The following is a 26,290-nucleotide window of genomic DNA, read 5'->3' as shown; positions in this document are numbered from 1 at the left end:
AAATGAGGCCTCCATATTTTAATGCAGCAAAACTGATTTTATTTATAAATGTTCAACCTAAGTTAAAATCGGGAGCAGTGATCTGCAGAACTAAGGCTTTTATCTTATAAGGGTTAATTCTTTCTCTTTCTTCTTTTCTAAAATATGTGACTCCTGATAAAACCCAGTGTTTCGTTTTATATTTAAATGATGCCCCATTGAACATTTTTGTTACTAACAATTCACTACTTAAAAATCCCCTGGGCTGGAAAGAAAACCAACCAATTTAAAGTGGAAGAAATCTCCCTCTTGATCACTGTGAGTTTCTCCATCTGGACATTCAAACACTTTCCAAATTGTCCTTGGAGTTTTTTTTAAGTTGTGGTAAAATGCACATGAAATTTACCATCTTCGCCATTTTAAGTGTATAATTCAGTGGCAGTAAGTACATCACATTTCTGTGCAGCCAGCACCACCATCCATCTTACAGACCTCTTTTCATTTTGAGAAAAGACTGGAGTTTTTACACCTTCTCTTGCTGATAGGTGTATTTTATTTAGCCAAGGCACTATTACTAGGTATTTTATATGTGTAAAATGTATAACATATACTTGATATGTAATCACATTTGTATTTGATTTAATTCTCACCATAATCCTATAAGGGGCATATTATATACAGACATACCTTGGAGATATGGCAGGTTTGGTTCTGGACCCCTGCAATAAAGCGAATATCATAATAAAGCAAGTCACACGAATTTTTGGGTTTCCCAGTGCACATAAAAGTTATGTCCACACTATACTGTAGACTATTAAATGTGCAGTAGCATTAAGTATAAAAGAAATGTATATACCTTAATTTTAAAATACTTCATTGCTAAAAAACGCTAACCGTCAGCTTAGCCTTCAGCGAGTCATAATCTTTTGGCAGTAGTGACATCAAAGATCACTGATCACAGACCATCACAAATATACTAATAGTGAAAAAGCTTGAAATATTGTGAGAATTACCAAAATGTGACACAGAGATGTGAAGAGAGCAAATGCCGTTGAAAAAACGGCACTGATAGATTTGCTTGACAGAGTTACCAGAAACCTTCAATTTGTAAAAAACAAAAAAAAAACCAAAATAACCCCCACAGTACCTGTGAAGTGCAGTAAAGCAAAGCTCAATAAAGTGAAGTGCAATTTAACTTGGTGTGCCTGTACTCTGTTTTTACTGATAAGAAAACAGGTCAAGTACCTTGTTTAAGATTATACAGTCAATAGATGTTGGAATGGGAATTTGAACCCAAGTTTCTCCAAAGCCAAGGTTTTTCCTGCTATTTCACAGTGATTTTCAGTATGAAATTTTGGTTCTGGCATCTTGCCCCTCCATCAGTCACTGTTTCACCACAGGTCAGAGCGCTGGTCACATTTTCCCAGAATACTGGGCATGTTTCCTTTGTTCTTGAATCTTCCTAATCAGCACACGTGAGCGCCAACACAACAGGCGTGTGCAAATCAGCTAGAAATCAACACCATACTCTCTTTGAAGAGGATTTGGAAACTTAGATCCCTAAAACGTGATGACTGCATATACCTCTGTTTAGAATATTCTCCCCTCTAAAAAGTCAAGCGTTGTTTTTTAACTCTAATAGGAGGAAGTGAATCTCATTGTTACATTACCTTCCTGCCCATTGATGATGACATTTGTGTCTGTCTTTTATGAAAACACATGGACATATGACTTAAGTTTCCTTCTTAATCTCATCACTGGCTGGCCTGGGTGTAGAGGGAGGTAGAGGCAATGTTAATACTGTAGAAAGTCCAGGAAAGGTCCTGATGTTGGTGCTACAGGACCTGCTGATATACAGGTGCCCTCGTTGTTGGGGAGCCATGTCAGCTGCAAAAGTCGTGCAAGTGTTGGCAATCTTTTTTATCCATGGAAGAAGCAGTCTGTTGGAGAACATGGTTAGGAGCTAGCGGTGAAGCATCCTTGGTAACAGTAAAGCATCCTTGGTAGCGGTAAAGCATCCTCGGCTCCTTTCCCCTTTGTGAGGCTGTGGTGCTATATTCAGGCGTATCACTCAGATGGGAACATGAACCATATGGCACAAGACGGAAAGAAACGCGCTCCTTCTCTGGTTTGACATGCAAACAAGAGGGAAAACATCACAGATGCACAAGCTGGCTTCTAATCTTAGAGTAGGGGAAGGCCACCAAGCACCCCAGCCCATAGCCTCATAATATCTCCTCCCCACCTCCCCACTCCTACGGCTCCTCCCAGCCTGTGCCTCCAGGGATCAGAGCCAGCAGAATGGTGGGGGGCAGTAGGTGGGGTTCCAGACATCCTCGTGGTGAGAAGGACCTCACGGCAGGGAAAGAGGGTGCTGCTGTGTTTGCAGGAACCATCTCTCTTCCTCCTCTATCTCTCCATCCCTCCCCTGCCCCCCCCCCCGCTACATCTCATCTTTTCCCTCTCCTTCCCCTCCCCCTCTACACAAACACACACACGTACCTCCCTCATTGATTTCCTGGAAGTTCATTCCAAAGTTGGGGTGGGGATTGATGAAGACTAGGCTTCTAGCTGATGTTTCACTTTTTCTGATTCTCAGATCCAAAACTCTCTTTCTCATCCGTGACCTTTCTCAGATCTGCTTTGAATGGCTTTGCGTTGCCATCTGGATAAAGTTCCAACTCCTAGCCTGGTTGCTCTCCAAGATCCAACCTTTGTTCTTGGCTTTATCCCACTGCGTCCACCAAGCCTCCCCCATCCTCACCCCCAGCCCTTTATAATCTGACCATTGCAAACCCTTGCTGCTCACCACGCACTGTGATCTCGGGCACCTCGGGCCTTTTGCAAAGGCCCTTCTCTCTACCTGGAAGACTCTGTCCCCTTTATCCCCCACCCAGACACCACTTTTCCTGGATGAATTCTCCTCATCCTTCATCTGCCACATTCATTTCCGTCAGGAAGTCTTCCCTGAGCCCCTACAACTGGCCAGGCTCCCCTCCTGCGTGATCCCATAACCCCTGTGTTAACACATAACACGCAGCATCACAACAGCCTGCTCGCTGGAGTCTCCTTGGAAAACCCGAGGAGCTCACACGTAGTAATATCCTCAGAGCTCAGTAAACGTCTGATGAAGGAAGGGGTGAACTCCGTCCCACACTGGCTGTGTAGCCATCCCTGCCCATCCCTCTTTTTGTACCATCAAGTCTGTAAATGTGGAAGAAGAGCGGGTTGGAGAGGGTGTTTTCTACCACCCTCTGCTGTGGTAGAAAACACATCCTCAGGGACACGTTCTCTGGCCACTGTCATCTCCATCACTGTTCGTCTTGTCCCACCACCTCCCTTCCAGTGTTCGTCACAGTCATAAATGATCTTACTTGTCTGCTGTCCTTCTTCACCCTCTCTGGACCGTTTTCTTCACAAGCACTGGGACCTCATCCCTCTGGCTCCCTCTTTAGCTCTACCACGTAGCTCCTTCCTGGGACATACAGAATGTTCAGTACCTAACTGCTGAATTGTAGGAATTAATTAATTCAGTTGACAGCCATATACAGGACTTTCAGCAGCAGAAAAGCCTCTCTCCCTTTTTTTGCCTTACAAATACAGAAAAAATGCTTTTCAAGAGGAGTGATCAGAACCAGAAAGCGCTCTAAGGGTTAACTATCTTGTTCATCCGCCCACTAAAGGGAAACCTCAGGAGAATTTTCATCTCCATTTTCTCTAGGACACATTCATGTGAAAACTTGCTCTAAAGGAGATCTAATGTTTATTTACTTTTTAATTAACATTTTGTTTTCCACTGTCCATCTGTTTATTATTTGTTTAGTTACATTGATTTGCATGCTCTTGCATTCATTACCAGATCATCTAAGCCCCTAGGCATTTTTCATTGCAGTGCTCTCTGGAAAAGGATTACTATTTAACAATCCACTGATTGTTAAATTGTTAAGGATATATATTCCTTATTTAGAGAGTCTATCCATGTTCCCACTGTTCAGTTGGAGACTTCTATGCAGCTGAAATTTTACAGGAAAACCCTCTTGGTAGATCTACTAGAATAATCGATGATTTTTTTTTATAGTGCTAATTCCTCAAACTCCGAGACTTTAACAAGAGGGAAAACACCCTATAATATAACATTTTGTGAAACTCCCCTTTTGGATGATAGAAACCGACAGATGTCCTTATTATTATTCTGCAGAACGGTTCCTTCCTCTCACTGGGAGGAATCTGTGTTCCTAGACCCAGCAATTTCTACTCCTAGAAAACTCTTCCCATTTATTCTGCACATGAGACTATTTCTCCCAGTTGGGGGTTTTGTTTGCTGTCAGCTTGCCTTCACCCCATGCAATTAAGCAAGGCTTTGCCAAAGTTACATGTTTTGCCAGTAGGGATGGTGGAAAGGGAAAGGATTTTAGAATCAGGAAAACCTAGGTCCAGGATATTTGGCAGTTTAGGGTGTCTCTCCATTCACAGGTTCTTTCACTGTAGAAATAGGGGTTCTGTCTGTCTCACAGGTGGGGCCTCAAGAAGCTAGTACAGAGCTTTCCACGTATTAGATTCTCAATAAGTGTAGGTTGTATGGGTGGCACTGAGCCACATTGGGGGATCTTATTTGTAAGCCTGTTGGACAGATCAGCTAGTAAGTTTCACAAAGCAAGTAGTACTTTGTTTTCTCTGTGGAAACCATGAGGATATGAGAAATAGATATAAACAGATAAAAAATTTTTCTTTCATGAGATGGAATCAGGCTATTTGCATCTCTCTGTAATCAGTAAAAAAGTACATTTGTGGCCTACATCTGTCTTTATTTCAGGGCTCTACAGGTATGATCTTTTTTTCACCCTGTGGTGACATGAAAAAGATCAGGAATCTCTAAACTGCATATTCTAACTAAATTCTTTCAAACTGATTTTAAAGAATAATTTATCCATCATCATGGATATTCTTTGGCTTAAAATACAATTTTTTTTTTTTTTTTTTTTTTTTTTTTTTGTGGTACGCGGGCCTCTCACTGTTGTGGCCTCTCCTGCTGCGGAGCACAGGCTCAGCAGCCATGGCTCACGGGCCCAGCCGCTCCGTGGCATGTGGGATCCTCCCGGACCGGGGCACGAACTCGCATCCCCTGCATCGGCAGGTGGACTCTTCCACTGCGCCACCAGGGAAGCCCAAAATACAATTTTGATAAACTAAATTTTGACTTAAAAAAAAAAGAACTCAATATTTATTTAAATCATCAAAACATGTAAATCTAGGACTATGAGGAATAAGTTGATCCTGGACAGACTCTAAAACATACCATGGAGGAGATGGGCTTTGAACACTGTAAGAAAAGGAAGCAGGAATCACTTTGAGTCAGCATAGAATTTTCAGCAAAATTTTGACACAGATGAACTCTCATGTGCTTGGAGATGCTGTACCTATTATCCAGAGTGTGTTGTAAATATTCACTGGCCCATCGATGGACTAGACTGTGATTTCCTTGAAGCCAAGAGTCATTTAGTCCAGTGCGTGTAGGGACTGGCCATAATAAGGCTTCAATAAACGTTTGTTGAATAAATGAATGAATATCCTTGTAGGTGAGATGGGAAAGTGTGAACTAAATCATACCACAGTTAAATGGACAACTGATTGGTCGAGGAGGCACACCCAAAGGCAATTGAAAATATAGACCTGAAAAGAAATTTCTGGAGATTTTCCCCAGGGCTGGCTCAGAACATATTCTTTCCAATACTGGAAAAATAAATAGCTTGGAAGAGGACATGGAAGGCATTCTAATTAAATTTACACATGGCCAGAAGCTAGATTCAAAAATAATTCTGCCAATAATAAATGACACAATAAATTAAATTTACCCTAACACTGGTTTCTTTTTGTTTTTTTTTCCATGTTTTTTATGCTTTTCATTTAATTTTACCACCCACTCTCTTTAGTTTATTTTAGGGTTTCGAGTTATGATTGGATCTTGACAATGTAGAAGAATACTGTGTAGTCATTTCCAGTGAGTGTAGGGGAATATTCTGTGAAGAAAACAGTTTTTCCTAGTATATTTGAGGTAAAATATAAAAATAAAGAATCAAAAGTAGTCTTGGAAGAGACTGAGTTACATAACTTTCTTTTCTTTTTCCCAAAATGACTATAAAAACTAGACATAACATATTTATTCTCCTCACCAAACTATATATATATATATATATATATATATATATATATATATATATATATATATATATATATATTTAATGCAGTCTGTGTGACCTAGTCTTCTTTGGGGTGTAAAAGTCCCCCCCGCCAAGAGGCTCTCACCCTGTTACTTCTTCCACTAGGGCTGCCTGAGTAAAACAGGACAGAGTTACCTCTTTGAATTTCCCAACAATAAATGTCTCTTTTCTCCATTAGTGTGAGTCAAAAAATAAACACAACTCAAACCAGAGGACTGTGCCAAATGACCAAACCTTTGACACCCAAACTCAATTCCTTCCATGTTTGTGACAAATCAGATAACTCACCATCTTAATAGGCCACCAAATTGAATATTTCCTTACCCACAGCATTGGCCCCATCACTGGAAACCTCCATGACCTTCTTCTCAGATGTTGCCTTCGTTTCCTCCCTCGGTTGTTGCTTCCTCAGTGCACGGCTTCCCTCACCTTTTCCTCGGGGTTCCTGGCTGCTCTCAGCCATCTGAGCTTTGGAGCTTCCTCTGGGATTTTAGTGACCCCCCCCCCCTGCATTGTGCAGTCTTCTCTCTGATTCTGAAGGGGCTCCAGGCCTTTTGTGCTAAATTACACATTTTTCCTTACAGGCACTGAAAGCTCTGATTCATATCTTGTGTAACTCCACAGAGAAATGACTTTCCTCGTTATTTTTTCATAAGCCATTACAAGTTAATACTAATTTCATGTTAATATCCCTCTAAGGCTGCATTCAGTGGATCTCTTCCTTATCTCTGAAGAAAGTGGAAATGGGTGTCAAATGGCTCCTGTAGAAATTTCCTATGTTAGGATTGGATTTTAAGTACGCAGAAATCCAAGTGGGATTGTGTGAAGGTTAGAAAATCTTCACAAATGGCTTAAATCCATTCCTTTTCTTTTGTGAAACTCTCGTTTTCTTAGCCTCTGACCTTTACCATATGTCTCACATCTCTGAGAATCATTCCAAAGTTTGTATCCTTCTCTGTCTTCCTTATTCTTTTCACATTTTTAAGTGGATGCACATTTTTGTGAAGTATATGAAGAGCAGTGAACATTTTCCCACACTCTGACAGGAGCAACCAGTTATCCCCTGCTATTTTTAGTCAGGACTAATAATAATGATATATTCGTTATTAAGGCGATGCTATCATTTTCAAATTTATTGCTAAACCTAGATATGAAACAGACTTCTATTTTTGTTCACACTTATGGCATAAGTTAGAAATATATGAACTTCTTCACTTTCTGGACCCTCTCTATCCATTAGGATGCATTTGATCGTAAGCAACAGAAAACAAAGCTTGTATTAGAAATTGGCTTAAACAGTCAAGGGGGGAAATTGGTTGATGTGTCTGATTCTCCAAAGATAGGGCTGGCTTTCATTTGGTTTCATTCAGTGAAACGATACTGAGATCAAGACCTTGGTTTCTATCAGTTCTTTGCTCTGTTCTCCACAATGTCATCCTATTGTTAGTTCCTTCTTGTGGTCCCATGATGGCTGCCAGCAACTTCGAGACCAGTTGCTTCCTTGTTCAAGGCCTGAGCCAAATGCCCCAATCTTACTGCCAGGGGTAGAGTTAACTTTCCCCAAAGCACAAGCTGTGTGGGAATGATGTAGACCAAGTGAAAACTCAAGAACCTCACGAAGGAAGAGGGTTACATGGACATCATCGGAGTTTCCAAAAAATAACTTCTGAGCAGTTTATCTAAAAATGCTGCCTATGTTGTAAACGTTCCTAAGGAAATGTTTATTTGTCCATCTGCATCATGAGGCTTTCTGACTTTATTTAAATCATTTTCATACTTTTTGGAGAATTTCTGTAATTTTTTTATACATGTCTAGCTTTTTAGTAAGTGATTGAAACATTGTAAATAGTTTCTGTTTAGTGTCTTTCACGAAACAGAAAATAAATTTCTATGAGAAGAATTACTTACTCTCTGGTTTATTCTGTTAATTATTTTTATCCAGAAGCTGGGTAAAAACTCAAGTCTCAGTATGGGAGATGATCTCTGAAGTGTAAAGCATTCTTGTAATTGATTTTCAAAGATTTTTTTCAAGGATATTAGGAGAGTAATTTCCTGCAATATCAGTGAGAATTTTTTAATATTGTTTCATTTGAATATTCAAGAGTTTCTCCCTGTCTGACTTGTGAAGCTCTAAAGAACCCTCTCTGACCACCATTACAGGTAATAGAAATTTGAAAAAAAAAATCTTGTTATGTATCTAATATTGTTATAATGTTACAGAAATAGTAAGACTTCTCTTTCTCTGGAAAAATTTACTTATCTTAAAGAAATGTAGGGGACTACACCCAGACTTTCCCTCCCAAAGTAGTGAGCTTAGCAATAAGACAGTCATGGGTTTGAATTCAGGACATTCCAGTTAACTAATTTTGGGCCAATTGCCCAATCCCCTTAAATCTCAGTTTCCTTTCTTGTAAAATAAGGATAATAGGTCCCTCCTCTAGCATTTTCAGTTATTGAAATGAAACGTGATCAGCCCAGGGTCCTGCACATAGAAATCTCTAAGTAAATGATAGTTATTACAAAAAATATGTAAGTGAACAAGGAAAAAAAATCAAAGTCCAACTGAATTGTAGGAAGTTATTACTTTAAAACTTTAGCAATTCTTTATCCTTTGTCATGCTGATTTCTTTTACTTTAGAAACATAGCAGTTTCCTTAAAAATGTTGTTTGGCGATGCTTAGTAGAAATCCATCTCTGTGAAAATGTATGGACATACTTATGTATATGAATATATACATATATGGAGAGGGAGGGAGACTGCAGGGTCAAGGACACATGACCTAGGAGATGTCCTGCCCAGGGTGTGTGCCCTAGACTTTGACCCCAGGAATCCTCCCCACGCCACCACCATGAAAGGAGCCCCAGAATGCAAAATTCAAATCTGGAAGGAGGTAGAACAAGTGTTATTTCAGAGTGTGTTGTTTTGATTTGTAAGTTCATTTATACAAAAGTTGTTTCTCCATAGAATATAAAGCATTTATACCCTGGGACATACTGTCATCATAACCGGCTGACCATTTGTGAAGTCGTCATTTAATTTTCCCATCTGTAAATGGAGGGCTGGCTGAGACATTGGCTCCCAAATTTGCCTAATCATCAGAGTTGCCAGAAACTTTCAAATATATACATCATTCCCAGGTTCCATGAGCCTAGTAATGGTGTTTTAGGGGAATTGGGTAGGAGCTGCAAATGGGCGTGCTTATATTACATGGGGGTCTTGGTGATCATACCGCTCCCAGAGACAGACTTCAGTGTTGGTCTGTTTATTCGATCTAATCTCACAGCAGAGTCTTGTCCTGTATATCTGGAGCTGAGGGGCTAGTGTTCACTTTGAAACCCTATGTCTATTCAGTATCTCTTAAGATCTGTGCTTTGCCAAGTTTGAGTTCACACTGATCCGGAGAGGCAGCTGTGAGGTCTGCTGCCTTGACCTTCTGTGTTATTATTAGGTACTAAATTTGAGCAACAGTTAAGAAGAAAAAAAGAGCAGATAGATATGTCTCTAAAAGGAGAGAGAGGCTGGCCTGACATATGACCAGAGGCTGTGTGTTGGAGCCCATAGAAACTGTGTTCTGGGCTCCTGGAGCCCAGAAATCCCATCAAGTAGCTGACAAGTGTTGGTGGCTGATGAAGAGGAAAAGGTCTTTCCAATATCTACAGTGTGGTTTTTGAAAATAATAAGAAATATTCCATCAGTGGTATCCCGATTCTAGAGATGTCGGAAGACTCTGAAGAACAAAACCCCAGATCATGACAGATATTGTTTTCTTTCTCACAATTCTCTTCTCTTTCAGAGAAAAAAAAAAAAACTATTGGCGAAAAGAGTCATGAACTTGACATTTTGCAGGATTCCAACCTTTCCATCACTACTTACTAAGAGCTCTTGCATTGGCCTCGGTCCCCAAGGAAATATAGACTTTTACACTGTGGTCAAGTTGACTTCTCTACTTGTTTATGACGTAAGAGAAAAGTGCATATGAACTTCCCACCTGGGAGATTAAAAATGGAAGAAAGTGAAATTTCATGTTTAAAGTGACAACATCAGTAGGAGAGAGAGAGGGTTAGGATTTCAAGCATGGTTTGTAAGGAACTACGTCACATGGCTTAGTTAAGCAATTAATGTATTTATTTTTGGTATTGCTCTTTTTTAAGAATGAGGTATTTACAATATTATAAGTTTTAGGTGTACAACATAGTGATTCATAATTTTTAGGGGGTTATACTCCATTTATAGTTATTATGAAATATTGGCTATATTTAAATATCCCTGCCAAACAAAACACTACATGTACTTTTTTCAGAGCTGGAGTTTGACATGTGTATCCTGCTTCCTAGTTCCTCTGGCATAAAACCCACTCTGTTGAACCTGGCAAGCAAGCTTCTCATAATTTTCCCCAATCTACTCTCATCGATTTCTTCCCCGTCCATCTGAGTATCCTTATGTCCACATCACTCTTCTGTGTCTTTGCAAATGCTGTTCCCTCTCTCTGGAGTGCTTTTTTCCCTGTTTTTCTATGCCTGGCAAACTTGCCAAAACCCAGAGCACATGTTAGCTCCCCGGGTGCAGCCCTGCTGAGTGCCCAGGCAGAATAAGACATGGGAGCAGGCTGTGCTTCCATGATCCGCGTCCGGCTCCTTGGCAGGAGGTTGGCTGTGCTGTATCCTGACGTTTACATACACACCTGTCTTCCTGAGCTGGCCAGGGAGCTGCTGGGTTTCAGGGACTCTGTTTTATTTATCTTTCTAACCCCACTGCTTGGCCTCAGGTCTGGCACCCATAGGTACTCTCTGGATGTTTGATGAAGTCTAGGTCTGTGAGTTTTATGCAAGCTTTCTGGAAATAATGTGCCCTGATGCTCTTCCAAGGGCCCTTATATGCAGTGAACTTTGAGGAAGAGTGGCGGTGACGGTAAGAGGTCATGCTTTTCCCTTCCCTTCCCCTGCTGCCGTACCTGCAGTGCAGTTGGTCGCATCCTTGTGCAGGGTTCATCATGACAGCTGATGGACTGTCTTGTTAAGCTGGGCCTCTGTGTGTTTGTCATCAAGTCACATTAGAGCTTCAGGTGCTTCGTTTACCACCAGCCCCGTCCCTCACCCCCGGCAAGAAAAAAGAGGGAAGAAAAACAAAAAGATGAAAGAGGGAGCACTACCAGATGGTTCATCTGACTCCACACCCTTATTGCAAGATCCTAGAACTGACAGTCTGCATTCCCACGTCGGAGTCTGCTTCCCCCTAAGGCTCCTGAATTAACCAGCTCACGTCCACACCGGGGCTTCCTCTGCCTTCTGATTCGGCATCACAGGGTGGGAAATCATCCCGACTTAGTTTTGTGCATGCTTTTCAAGAGGCACCACACTTTGCACCTTCCTCCACCCAGGCCCTTATTTTTTCTGTTCCTTTACCCCTCAAATGTTCTTGGCATCCTTTCCCTGAGATAAATCATTCTGCCAGGCTCTGTGCCTGCAGGAGTGTATTCCACAGTGCTGACTGCCCCCCAGCCTCTGGTGGAATAGCAACTCCAATGCTGTTAGATCCAGCACTGTGTGACTTCAGACTGGGCTTAAGGAGAGTGGCCCCACAATGTATATGTGTGTATGTATATACATGTGTGTGTGCGTGGATGCCTGTGTGCACGTGTATACGTACGTGTGTATGTAGCGCCTCACCCCCTTCCTGTCTCTGTTGTTGCATGGTTGGCTTCTTCCTGATTTTAACATAAGTTAAAAAAAATAACTCTAAAGAGGCCAACGATTCAGGAAGAACATTAGCATCTTGCGGAATGACTTTCTGAGGACAGGTCTTCCCTTTGTATCTGAAAATATATTCATAATACTCGTCTTCTCTAGGTAGAGTAGGGAAGAAACTTTTTTATTCACTTTTGTATTATTTAGTGCACTGGTTTCCTTTTTCCCTATCTTTTTCGTTTTCTTTTCTTCTTTTTTAAAAAAATAAGTTCTTTTAAAAAATGAAAAAGAATAAATTCTTATACATATAGAAAAAAATAAAAAAATTAACTCTTATACCTATAGAGCCCCAGTACACAAACAGGTAAGAAATAATAGTATTTCACCAGTGTGACATAAGTCCAATTTTATAACTTTTATTTATTGCAGAGGCTCTCAAGGAGAACACAAGGGAATGTGCTGGTAGTTTCCACTGTGTTCACATTTGGTATCTATTAGAGTTGGATCTGTGAAAGTTGTATTTCATGATGGTTTCTACAATATTTATTGAGAACCTGGAGGATTTGGGAGAAACCAGATTGGAGAGCATGGGTCCAAAGTGACCTCAAGGAAGTCTGGCCGTTGGAGTAAGATGCTTGGATGTTTGGAGGAAAAAAGTCTCCATGGCTTTGCTCTGAAAAAGGCAGTCACCTGAAATGCACCCAGCGGGCTGTGTATGACCTCAGCCTGGCCCACCCTCCCCCATCTTCGGCTTGCAGACCGTGGTCACTGCCTGAGCACGTCAGCTGCTCTGCTTGAGCCGAGGAGTGCAGGGACGGCCACCCTCCCCTCCCCGGCTACCCTTGTGTAGCTGTCAGGGACAATCTGTGTGGCTGGACTTCTCCCATCCCCTTCTCCCTCACAGCACAATTGCTTTCCTAATTCTCCTTTAAACTCTGAATAGAAAGCTGGGTGAATAGCAATTAGCTTATGAGCCACCATCTGTGAATAGTATCATTCCTGAGAATTTGCTCACAGCCCTGGCACTCATCCCCTGGGTTATCATCATCTTTTATTAGCAGGACATCATATAACTATAAACTCTAAACTGTCTCAGCATTTCACACCCGTCTACCATAAAACGGCGATTTGGAGAGGCGATGCATATATCAGACACATCCTTTTAACAAATCATCGACAAAGCAAAACATGCTGTTCTTTTTTTTTTCTTTCTTTCTTTCTTTCTTTCTTTTTTTTTTTTTTTTTTTTTTTGTTGTTGTTTTTGGCCGCACTGCATGGCATGCGGAACTTCCCTGGCTAGGGATGGAACCCGCACCCCCTGCAGTGGAAGCGCAGAATCTTAACCACTGGACCACTAGAGAAGTCCAACATACTGTTCTTTCTAATCGTGCCTCTAATCTCAGGTATGAAGAAACTTGCTCTTGCTTTCTCAAGAAAGAATACAGAGTTGCCGTGATTTAGACACTCATAGCGATTATCTCTGTGTTTTTAAAAATTATATATATATATATATATACACATACATATATATATATATAAAGCACACAACCAGCCACAAACACCCTCATGAATTCCCACGATGTAAGTGCCTGAACACTGTTTTTTTCCATTGAATGCACTTGATTTTCTGAAGCCTGGGGCTGACCTGAGCGAGCTGTGTGACGGCTTTAATTACTGATGTGCAAAAGCTAAAGAACGCTCAATTTGGTGTTTGTTGTCTCTGAATGTGGGCACTTTCCTGGAACAGCGAGGGGCGTTTTACAGCACAAGTTCCATCCTCCTAAGTCTGAAATGGAGCTGACGGGAGACAGTTGTTCAGAGCAGACTTCTCTCCATCCCTCTTTTTCCTTCTTACTCTTTTTCATCCCAACTTTTTCTTTTATAATTTGCTTCTTGCTTTATCAATAAACAGCACAATATTCCAGCAGATTTAGGGAGTTGCCCAGGATCGTGCTCGCCTGGCCCTGATGCTTCATTATCTGCAAGGAGAACAGGCAGCAGACTTGTGCCTCTTCATTTCTTACCCGTGCTCCGGGGCTCTGTGTCCATGTGCAGGCTGTGCTGTGCCAGGGCCATGCCCCTGAGCCATTCTGGGCACCTACGGACTTCGCAGAGTCCTGGATTCAAGTTGTGAAATATAGGACCTCGCTGTGGGTATCAGCACAGAGAAAACACAGGGCTCTCACGGTAGGAAAGAAAAAGGGTATGATGCCTTTTCCCAAGATTCCAGTGCATTGTCTTGGTCCCCTTTCCTTTATACTCACGTGAATGCAAGTGTTCAGAGCTAGAAGCCTCTAAGAGACTTCTTGAATGCAAGCCCAGTGTCTTCAGTCTGGGGCACAGGGTGTTTGTGATGAAGCTGCAGGATGCAGCCCAGGCCATTGGCACCTGGTTATAGGTCATCACAGGATCTCACCTGGGCGTGGCTTCTGAATTCGCCTTGGAATTACCTGCAGTGAACCTGGAACAAGCTTTCTGAGATTCTCCTGCTAAGGTGCCTTTGGAGACTGTGTTTTCATATCAGTGGAGCTAGTAAATGAAATTTACAAGACTTTATCTCTGTTTCCAGGCAGGTGTGTGCCTTATGTTCTCCAGGAGTGCAAGGCATCTATTCTCATGTTAAAATACCCAGAGAAATGTATATTACCCTTTGACGGAAAGTTACCCAAAAATCCAGAGAAGGAAACCACAACATTCCCTTAAATATGTTAGTGTTTCAAAGCCTTACTAAGAAATACTAGAAATGTTATGGTTAACCAGTTGAAAATTGTTAATTTTTCATATTCTTTTTCCCAGAGGACTAATATGTTGGGCAAGTTGCCTTGAACCTTTATCCTCAGGACACCCTGAATCTTACCTTTAAATCAGATCAATTATGAAATAAATGTATTCAGCCAAGTATTTAAAGGTAAATCCCTCCTCACCATCTAAGGTTTTCATTAACTCAGTAACTTACCAGTGGTTCTCAAACTTTGCATTTGAATCACTTGGATTTTTTTTTTTTTTTTCCCAAAACTATCCGGAAGCCTAGGCTACTTCCCAAGCCAATTTAATCATAATGTCCAGGGACTAGATCCAGGTGTTAGATATTTTAAAACTCCTCAGGTAATTCTAACATACAGCCGATTTTGAGACCCACCTGTAAGTTATAATGGGTGGTAATAGGAGCAGGAAAGAATTACACAGAGTCAAATCTTCTAACCTTTTTTGATTCAGGTGCCCAGCTTTTGAGTGCCTTTGGTCTGTAAGACTTTAGGAAGGCTGGAATTAATTGTTAATTCACTTATCCATTCTTCTACAATACTCGCTGAGTGTTGGTATGTGCCAGGCACTGGGTTTTTTGCACTGACTTGGACCTAACACTTCTCCTTTGGACTAAAGCTAACCAGGCCTTGGTTGGAACTTCTGGAGTTATTCCAGACATGAACAAATCACTTGGTCCTTTCTCTGTTGGTTCAGGGCCTTGTAGAAGCTGACTTTGGGAGAGGGAAAAGAAGGTCTTTTCCATGTGAATGGATTCTTATCTCAATAAATTCTATTCCACGTCTAACTGACAGACTTACCCACGCAAAAGAGCCTGTTGAAGCATGACTCATCCAGGTTTCTGTGTAGCAAGCAGTATTCTGGAGAACACTGAATATTGGCTTAGAATCAAGCATTGTGGGATCCTTTATACCTCAATATACTTTGCCTCCTTAATTTTGAGTTCATTGATTGTTAGAGTTGGAAAGGACCTGAGGGAGTATCCTGTTTGCCTAGTTAATTTCTAGATGAGGAAACTATGACTCTGGAAAATGACGCGACCGATGTACACCATTTTCTGTCCTAGAGGATGTCCATCATTTTCCCCTAGAGACAGAGCCAGCCTAGTTAGCGCCCCTCCCGTGGTACCATTACAGGCTCCAGCCCTGCCTCCTCATGTACAAATGCTGGCCAGGCCTCCACCCTATGTAGCCTGCATTGTACTAAGGATGCCTGAGATGCTTTTTTGAACATATGGTCAGCAGTGCACAAGGTTTTAATTGTTGTTTGTTTGTTTTGAAGGATTCAAAGCAAAACTCATTTCAAAATGAGAAAATATCACATGTGGTACTTAATCCTTAAACAAACAAATTGGCTTGCATTCTTAAGATGTAGTTGATTTAGATACCAGTCTTTTGCCTCTTAGTGTCCTGTTTACAGCGTCATCTGCTGGCATCAAAAAAAGATGATTCGAAGCTTTGGATTTTGAATCCTCGCCTTTCCTGAAGTGGCCTATATTCTTTTTTTTAAAAAATTAATTAATTAATTAATTAATTAATTAATTGGCTGCATTGGGTCTTTGTTGCTGCACATGGGCTTTCTCCAGTTGTGGCAAGCGGGGGCCACTCCTTGTGGTGCGTGGGCCTTTCATGGCGGTGGCCTTTCTCGTTGCAGAGCACAGGCTCCAGGTGCGCAGGCCCCAGCAGTTGCGGCACGCGGGCCCAGCAGTTGCGGCTCGAGTTGCGGCTCTAGAGCACAGGCTCAGCAGTGTGGTGCATGGGCCTAGCTGCTCTGCGGCATGTGGGATCCTCCCGGACCAGAGCTCGAACCCGTGTCCCCTGCATTGGCAGGTGGACTCCCAACCAGTGCGCCACCAGGGAAGTCCCCTATATTCTTTTATTTTTTTTAAATTTATTTATTTTTGGCCGCATGGGGTCTTCGTTGCTGCGCACGGGCTTTCTCTAGTTGCGGTGCGCGGGGGCTACTCTTCGTTGTGGTGCGCGGGCTTCTCATTGCAGTGTCTTCTCTTGTTGCGGAGCACAGGCTCTAGGCGCTTGGGCTTCAATAGTTGTGGCACGTGGGCTCTAGAGTGCAGGCTCAGTAGTTGTGGTGCACGGGCTTATTTGCTCCGCGGCATGTGGTATCTTCCCGGACCAGGGCTCGAACCCGTGTCCCCTACATTGGCAGGCAGATTCTTAACCACTATGCCACCAGGGAAGCCCCCCTATATTCTTAATAGACAAGATCTCTCTATATATGTAACATGATACATGTATGTGTATATATATAATATTTTTTTCTTCTATACACATATATATATATATGTGTGTATACATAGATAATGAAACCACATAATTTAATGTTCAGTTAACAAATGAGGAAATCAAGTCAGAAAGTATTTAAAGGCTTGTCCAAAATCTTGCATTTAGGTTGGGTCTCAGCTCTGACACATCTATCTTTTGATTGCTTGAGCGGTTAAACTAATCAATATGTGTTTCTTTGTGTCCAGCATTATGGATACATTTTGGTGAATCAGGTGTTGATGATTTTGATCTAGAGCCTTCTAAAAATTACCTCTTTGTAAAAGTCTGGCAGTACAACAGTCCATCAACCTTTCTCTACTTGGGTTCAGTGAGAGAGAATCAGGCCCTAATTCCCTAAAGCATTTATTCTATATAGTGAATTCACTTTCTCTCCTATGCAACTAGTATGGTGCCATCCTTGGGAGAATTGAGAAAATAGTCACTCAAATCATTTTCTCTGTTCTGTTCAGATGAAGAACCTCAGTTAAGAAAAACTGGAAGGTGAAAATTTCCTCCCATCCTATAGCACACTTTTTGAGGTACTCATTTAGTGGTTTAACATGTATCCTTCTAGACTTTTATTGTCTGCAAATAAAGCCATTTAACTATGTACACACATATGCATACAAACAGATGGATACAATGCAGTATGTACAAAGACAAGGTGATGAAAGAACTGGGGCGGCCCAGAGGAGAGGGAATCAGTCCTGCAAGAGGTAGGGGATAGCAAGGGGTTCGCAGTGGAAGTGATGGGTCTCAGAGGATGAGTAGTTTAATAAGAAGATAAGAGAGGAATGAGCACACCTATGTGGCCAGAGAGGAAGGTGTGCACTAGTGTTTGAGAACTGCCTGGGTCCAGTAAGTTTCTGGTATGGGGCAGCGGTGGAGGATGAGATGGAATGGACGGGTGAGGACCAAGCAATATGGGACCTTGTAGGTCATGTCAAGTCGTTTGGACTTTATTCTGGACTGTGGAGAGCCATTGATGAATTTCATTCTAAGACATTTGATCAATTCTATATTGATTGTGGAATGATGGCTCAGGAAACAGCATGGAGAATGGTTAGAAAGAGAGGCAGACCGGAGGGAAGATAGGAGAATGATTAAGTGGTTATAAACTAGGAGTGATCATCAATAAAATAGGAATAATAATGCCTGCTTTATAGCGTTGTTGGGAGAATGAAATGAGATAACATCTGTGGATGCGCCTGTTAAGTTACAAAAAGGAAAGGTACTATTTTTTTAATACCACCTGGCAAATATTTCAACTTTATCACTTTCCCTTGTGACTGACAATATCCTGATTTTCTCAGCATTGTTTCCTGTACTGCTTGTAACAAGAGGGAGAGAAAAATCTGACCCAAGAAAGGAGGAAATGATTTGGTTGATTAAAAAAAAAAAAAAGGAAATCATAGTTACTTAGAAAAATCAAACTGTTTGCCAAGACGTCAGAATATTCTTCAAATATTTTTGAGGCCATTTGCCATGCCAGAGAACCATAGCCTCTTTTCTGTGAATGAAATTTAAACTTTCTGGGCTGTTTAGAAAAAGATAAGAGTGGTGGGTGGTGAAAGACCTGGTCCTTTAGGTCTTTGCCTGAGAGGGACCTGCTTTTCCCCTGAGGGAGCACTTCCTTGGACTGGACTGTTAACCCGGAAGTGCTTGTGGGAGGAGGACAGGAAGCTGGTCGCGGCTCATTGACGTAACTCCCGCCTTGTGCACCTGCACCGAGATCGGTTCCTCCACCATCTTTGTTCTGCTTTCACTAGTAATCACCGTGTCTCCTGTCTGCCCCTTCTGAATTTCCTTCCATCTCTTACCTTCTTGTGGCCTCTTTAAGTTGAGTAGATAAGTGACCTTTTCCAAGGACCACCCAAAGGAAAGGTCTTTTGTTGCCTTTTCTTCTGATAATTCTCTTAGTGCTCATAATTACTGCCATGGTCTCCCCCGCCCCCGCTCCAGATCAGTGAACCACGATAGGATGAAAACAAGCAAAAAATGTTGGATTTTCCTTTCTCTTCTCTTCTCTTCTGTGCTTTTATAACTTTCCTCAGTTCATATGGAGTTCAAAATGTGTGGCTCCTTGGACCATGGAGAATTAGACCAGAGGGAGAAATGATGTCACTATCATTTCATAGGAGCATGTACAGTCAATAGGATGCTTGTCCTTTGGGTCCCGATGTTCTCTCCAGCCTGGGGGTTTGGAATGAGGCCTACTTGTGCATTTGGCACGATTTTTTGCATGAATTAACTTTAAAATGTTTTCCTGGCTCTTTCTGGGGTTTTCTTGCTTGGCTGTCAGTTACCATGTAGGCAGAAGTCTGCCTCAGTGCCCATATGCTGTTTTCCCATTCAATTTTTCTCTCCCTCTCTCTGCCTGGGCCCACTTCCCTCTATCCACCTCTTCTGTCCATTATTGTAGATTATGGAGACGTTAGAGAAGATTACCACCTAAACCATTTACCCTCTGTACATAAATATACCAGACAGTGCTTACTTTGGGCCTGGTAGATAAGTGATTAAAATTAAGAGAGGGGCTTCCCTGGTGGCGCAGTGGTTGGGAGCCCGCCTGCCGGTGCAGGGGGCGTGGGTTCGTGTCCTGGTCCGGGAGGATCCCACGTGCTGCGGGGTGGCTGGGCCCGTGAGCCATGGCCACTGAGCCTGTGTGTCCAGAGCCTGTGCTCCGCAACGGGAGAGGCCACAGCAGTGAGAGGCCCGCGTACCGCAAAGAAAAAAAAAATTAAGAGAGGTTCTTTTCATCACAGAGTTGCTTTCAGTGACATTATTCTTTTGAATGATGCATATTTTAGAAATGATTGCTGTTTGGGGGTGGACATTTATCATGTTTGAAGGTCCTCTTGGCCGTGTTTTGGAGAGACCGAGTGCTGACCTACAGGTATTTAGCTATGCAAGGTTAACAGAACCTTGGTTTTCATTTGCTTGTAGCTGAGATGCCCCACCTCTTTTCTCTGTCCACTTTCTTCCCCCTTCTGATGATGCCAGCAGATGTAGGCTGATGCAAGGCTCTTCCTAATTGTGATTTCTGGACGCCTAACTGTTCCTTTTGCTTCTGAATATCTCTTCCTCTGGTTCCCTTTGACCCGCTGGGATTTTATCTGTCAGGATGTGTATAACCAAGTATCTTGAAAGCTTCCAGTAGATTTCGGGATAGTAGAACAAATCTCTGCCCCACTCCCCTCAGAAGTGGATATCATATTGTTAGTTATGAAATTTAATGCTTTAGGTGTGTTAATTCTATGCAAATAACTGAATTTATGTGGACTGTTTGATATTCTCATAGTTAATAGTTAATATGAACTTGTAAGTGCTTGAACAGGGTCTTGGGAGTTAGAATCTTGGCAATTCCAGTTACTAGTTGATGACCTTGGAATACTTTCTTAGCCTCTTGGGGGTCTTAGTTTTCCTCTTTTAAAAATAGGGAGAATGATAGCTACTTTGTAGGATTGCTGTGTTAAATGAAATCCTTAAAAATACTTAGTATAGTTTTGACACAGACTTAACACTCAGTAAATGGTATGTATAAAACAGCTATGTAAGTGGGGCCTAAAGAAAGTTATAAAATTAGTTCACTAGGTTTAGATGTGTTACATCCCAGGGGACTAAGGAAATTGCACTTATCGCAAAAAAGTCACAGTTGAAATATTTGAGAAAACAATATAAGAGATGTTGGCAAATTTTCCAAATATGAAAAAGACTATGAGATGTATAGACAGGGAAGTTTGACTCCAATGCACAGCAAAGTTCTGGAACAGTAAATTAAGCATATGGTTTATAATCATTTAGTAAAGACTGTAGTGGTTGCTAGAAGTCACCATGGGTTTACTAAGAACAAAACTTCCCAAACATTCCATTTCCCTTTCAAATAGTATTATGTGCTGTGTAAAAGTGAGGAATGCCATTTCAGCCAAGAATCTAATTGTCTACTTATGGTTAGTACAATAAACTATGGGCTAAAACTGCTGGGTTTGTAACTCAGCAGCCATTGAAGCCAGCTGATTAATGTCTTGGTTTTCTGGATGGGGTCTCTGGTGGAATACCATGGAGTTCTGGCGTGTAACTCTCTCACTTAAGACTTTAACTAGGAATTTGGATGAAGACATACCGTATGAATGTGTACCAACAAAATATGCAGATGGCCCAAAGTGGAGAGGGGTAGTAACTATAATAGAAGAGAGAATCAAAATTCAGAATATTTCTGATCATTTGAAGCATTGAATGGAACCCAAAAGATTGAGTTGAATGAAGCTAAAGTTGAAGACGTTACGCTCAAAAGGTCAAGCCTGAGTAAGAAAGGAGATCTTGTTTGGCAGAAGTTCAGGTAAAAATGATCTGGTCATTTAATTGACCCTAAACTTTATATTCTTCCATTCATCCATCCAGTCATTCATTCACTGACTCTAACATGTATTGAAAGTACTACCTGCCATGCCCTTTTCTTAGCATTGGGGAGACAGCAGTGAACAAAATAGTCAAAAATCCCTACCCCCATGGACCTTATCGTCTTTATATGCCAACAGTTGTGTAGCTGCCTGAAAAAGTGAACCTAATGTTAGACTTTATTTACAAAAAGTAGAATATCCAGCTCATGATGGTTAATAGTTCTACTCTATGATTTAATATGTTGTTCTTGGTGCTTTGTCTTACACGGGGATCCTTACTTTCAGTTCTGAATGCTCTAGTCTGGACAAACAAGAGTGACAATAACGTGATGGTAGGAATATAAACCATGTTGAAGGGGAATTGGTCGATGACAGGAAGAGTAAACTAAGTAGGGAAATTATATCCCTCAAATATTTGCAAGATACATGAGACGAGCTTATAAGATATGTAAGCTTGTTCTGTGTGGTTCCCAGGAGTCAATACTAATTATAACGAGGATGATTTCTGGTAAACAGAAGAAAGATTGAGCTCCGTGATGGCTGAGATGTCGCTGCTGTGATTCCTAGTCATGTGTCTGGTACATGGTGGGCGCCCAGAGATGTGTGGATGGATATTCACATGGCATTTTGTGAAGATAACCTAGGTACTGAAATAATGTAAAAAATTTAAGTTCAGTTTTTGTATATCTTAAGGAATCGGAGGGTGGAATAAAATACCTGAGAACAGCTCTGGGGGATCAGGATGTTTTCTTCGATCACGTTCTAACATTTACAAGTGAATTAAACCACTTTTCTTAACAGACATTTAAGAGGCCATTTTAAGATTTCTTTGAAATTTCTAATATGCTTATTCACACATTACCCAACCCAGCTCAACCTGCATCATTTTTTGAGGGCTTCACCATAATTCTGACCCAGGGCCTTGCTTTCTCTGAATTTAACAATTCTGCAGAGCATAACATTTAATTCTTCCCTAATTGCTTCATGGGTCTCCCCATCAAGGTGGTAAGATTTTGGAGGGAAGAACCTTATTTTATATTTTTCTTGTATCAGACACAGAGCGGAAAGTCAGGAAATGATGCTTGCTTGCTTGATTGATTCATCCACTAAGAAGGAGAGTCAGTAGCAATATCATTTCAGCCACTGTAAGAACTCATGTAAGACATAACGGTTAAATGGACTTTAATTTCTCTAGCCCCTGCATACAAAGAAGGGATTTATGTTCTTAATTTATTAGTCTCCTACGTTGGCCGGGCAAGTGCTTTGTACGTAGCTGATTCTTTGTATATAGTTGAATATTAATGGCTGTAGTCCAGGGCTCAAATTGTCTTCTTGGCTGAACCTCTGAGGGGAGCTGGGACTCCAGGTACAAACCCCTAAGCCCAGTTTGGAGGCTCATTGACTGTGATTCATGTACTTACGTGGCTGGATCTAGCACCCAGTTACATTTGAATTTCAGATAAACAACAATGCAGTGTTTGGGACACACTTATATTTAAAAAATGTTCATTGTTTATCTAGAATCAAACGTTAACTGGGTGCCCTGTATTTTATCTGGCAACTCTCCATATAAACCCCATTCTTTTCGTGTTGCCATGAATCTAAGCTGTTAATTAACCCCTAAATTAACTTCACTGAAAGAAAATATTTGTGCCCAGGTGATTGATTCCAATGGCAACTTTTTTTTAATTGAAAAGAGGGAAAATCCATGCGCTGTATACTGTTTTTGTCATATTCTTTCAGGTGTGTCCAATAATGATACTTCCACAGACACCTAGGGTCTCAGCAGTTCCAAATTAATCTCTCATGGTTTCCTTGGTGGCATAGTTTAGTTGGCTCACATGATATGTTGCTGATGTTATTTTGCTCAGACACCACAGAAACCATTGCTAACAAATAATTAGGTTCTCCACGTTAGAAGCGGGTGAAATGTGAATTTGGGATACTCTGTCTCCTCACTTCCTACACATCAACTGCATTGGCTAATAAGAGCCGCAGCAGTCAAAGCAAAACATTACCTCTTTTAGTTAATTCTTTTGTTCTCTTCTTTCATCTGCTCATAGGGAAGATAATATTCCTTATAAACTTCTTTTGAGGGGAAGACAGCTCACACTTAGGAAAATTGCATCCATTTTCCCTAAGTAATGACTTGCCGTTTAGGAACAAAAGCCTTAAATATCATTTATTCATTCAGCAAACATTTATCAAGCAGCTCTATGCTAGGTACTAAGGGGAAACAGAATGAGTAAGATGTAGTCCCTTCTTTCAAGGGTTCACAGGAATCTGCCCGTTCAGTGCTTGCTTCTAAATGGCTCAGCAGTCATTTCAGAGAAAAAGTGTGTAGTAAGAGCTAATTAGCTCATAATGAAATGATTCTTCTCCCAAATGCTTTAAACAAACACTAAACCTTACATTCTGAGCAGAGGCTGTTCCTAATCGGCATTTCGAGGGGCTAGAATTGGACTGTTTCCTTCTCCCTTTGTTCGGTCGTTAGGACTTTGCCGCTCCCAGTGTGGTCCGCAGACCAGCGGCATCAGCATCCCTTGGGAGCTTGTTAGCAATGCAGACCCCTGGGCCCTGTCCTGGACCCACTGAATCAGAGTGCGCAGTGGAACCAGGACCCCAGGTGATTCATGTGCGCCCTGAGGTTTGAGAAGCCCTGGTTTGATACAGAATTTCTCCAGCTCTACTTTGTGTGGGATGATCATCTGAGGATCTTGTTAAGGCAGATTCCTGGGCCCCAGCCTCGGGGATTCTGATTCTGTATGATGGGGCCCAGCCTGAGAATTTGCATTTCTCATAGTCTCCCAGGAGATGCTGGTGTTGCCTGTTTGGGAACCACTCTTGGGGTAGCACCAGTCTAGCTCGCTTGGGGTATTGAACTGACCTTTGTTGGCGATGGTGACTAGAACCCCAATGAGAAACTCAGTCTGGTTTTCCATCGCTTACAATGGAGTCAGGAACATGAGGACGAAACTGCTCCCTGGAAGATCTAGCCTGTTGTGGGGATGGATTTGCATACAGTGGACTATTCAGGCCAGTCTGTTCTGGTCGTTGTGAGACTACAGAAGAGGGAGCAATTAAATTCTCCTTGGGGGCTCAGCCATTTGAGTTGGGCCCTGCAAGATAATAGGATTTTGGCCCATTCCTGGGATTCATATGAATAAATGCCAGGAGAGTGGGATATACATGAAGCAGTGATAGTGAATCCAGTATTGCTACATTGTAAGATATAGAGCCTCCAGAAAGAAGAAGAGCCGAGAGCATGGGAGATGGGTCTGGGAAAAAGTTTGGGGACAAGATGGAGAGGTGTCTTAAAAATGTCACCTTAAGGAGTTTCGATTCTGTCTTAGAACTTTTTGCTATAATGACATCTGTTTTGTTTTGTTTTTTTTTAAATAGTTTTCATGTCTCGTACTTACTATTCTGTGTGTGTGCTTTTTTTTTTCTTTCAGGATTAAGCATGAAAACATTGTGGCCCTGGAAGACATCTATGAAAGCCCAAATCACTTGTACTTGGTCATGCAGCTGTAAGTACCTGGTTTAATTGATGAGTGCAGACCAGGGGTTGCAAACTCAAATGCCTAAAGGGCCAGGTGGTAAAATAACTTAATGGAGTGGGCCGGGCAAGACAGCAGGGAGTGGTGAGAACTGTAGGGCAGTGGGCAAGAATGTGTCCGTCTAAGACCAGTGGTCTTTAGACCTCACTTGGTCTCATCTGCAGCTGCTGGATCCGACCGAAAATCTGGAGTCCTCACAATGGAATCCAATGCTACTATTGCAGGGTCGCTCTATTTAGGATGTCTCTTTTGCTTTTTTAATGTGCAAGGTCCAAATATTGCTTCCTGAAAGCACTTCAGTGGGCCCACTGTGAAGTACACTCTGCTCCTGTCTCCAGGAGAAACTCCCACCCTTGTCTTCATTTCTAGGGAGGCTGGGGGATGGCAGCAGATGGTAGCTGTGTGTTTTGTCCCTTCCCTTCTCCTCTTCTGCTGGCAGATAAATGCACATGTGATTCATGCCAAACATACGAGACGTATAATTGGAGTTGGACTACGCCATTATCATAGTCCCCCTTTAGAATATTTCTGCATTCCAGTAACTCTGGAGCTTACCAGAAGGTGGAAGAAATAAGAAAGCTGAATATCTAGGTAGAGGCTATACTTGAACAGGTGTTTTATTGTTTTTTCTCTTTTTTAATGTGAGGTGAAATTAGCCTGCCCACATACACAAATGCTTTATTCTAAGTGATGTAATTCGTAGGAGTATTCCAGGACTAAACTTGTTATAATTAAGTGACGGAAACTGTATCAGAGTGCTGCATTTTCACCACGACTTGAGTAAATTCTGGAACACTGTGTTAGTGAGCTTAATGACCAAAGAGGATTTTTGCTGAAGGTCAGAATATATACTTAAATTTCATTATTTATTAATGATTTTCAGACGTTGAATTTCCAAAGGGATTTAGAAGATTTGAGGGTCAGGCTAACAATTTCTTTTTCATCGATTTTCCTTTTTCTTATGAATGTTTAAACAACACATTAACTTGGAATCATGTTAGGATGCAAATAAGTTTTCATCAATGCATTTATTTAATCTTTCATTATTTTTAAAGTATTTTTAGTAGATTATGACACTTTTTTATAAACACTTATAAAAGTGTCCAAGTTGGAAGCATGTGGGCAATTTTTCTCTGACAAGTGACAGTCCTAGGTGATGACCAGCAGTTTTACAGGTTTGTGTGTTGTTGTCTGCTGTTAGACAGGCAGTGACTGCTGACTCCATGTTAATTTTCAGTATCCTAAGTGCGATCTTTCCTAGTTCCTTGCTATTCTGTTTGTTTTATGATTCACATTTCTAGTTCCCCCCAGATCTGATATCCTTCCTAGAAACTCATGTGACTCTTCTTTTATACAGAATCAACTCTTAAAGAAGCAGGTGAATCACTTTCCCACCAAATATT

General features: G+C 41.5%; 1 protein-coding gene across 5 annotated transcripts in view; it reads left to right on the top strand.

Annotated features, from left to right (window-relative positions):
- Positions 1-26,290, top strand: part of CAMK1D (calcium/calmodulin dependent protein kinase ID) — a 421,414-nt gene that overhangs the window by 238,166 nt on the left and 156,958 nt on the right. For all 5 annotated transcript variants that reach the window (XM_082616823.1, XM_082616821.1, XM_082616818.1 and 2 more), the window contains exon 3: positions 24,783-24,857. In XM_082616823.1, the coding sequence (XP_082472949.1) occupies positions 24,783-24,857 (75 nt within the window). The remainder of the gene's footprint in view (positions 1-24,782; positions 24,858-26,290) is intronic.

Source organism: Mesoplodon mirus, assembly GCF_964341445.2.
Source record: "Mesoplodon mirus genome assembly, chromosome: 4".
Taxonomy (NCBI): Eukaryota; Metazoa; Chordata; class Mammalia; order Artiodactyla; family Ziphiidae; genus Mesoplodon; species Mesoplodon mirus.
The sequence above is the reverse complement of the archived record's forward strand: the minus strand, read 5'-3'. Positions and strand labels throughout refer to the sequence as shown.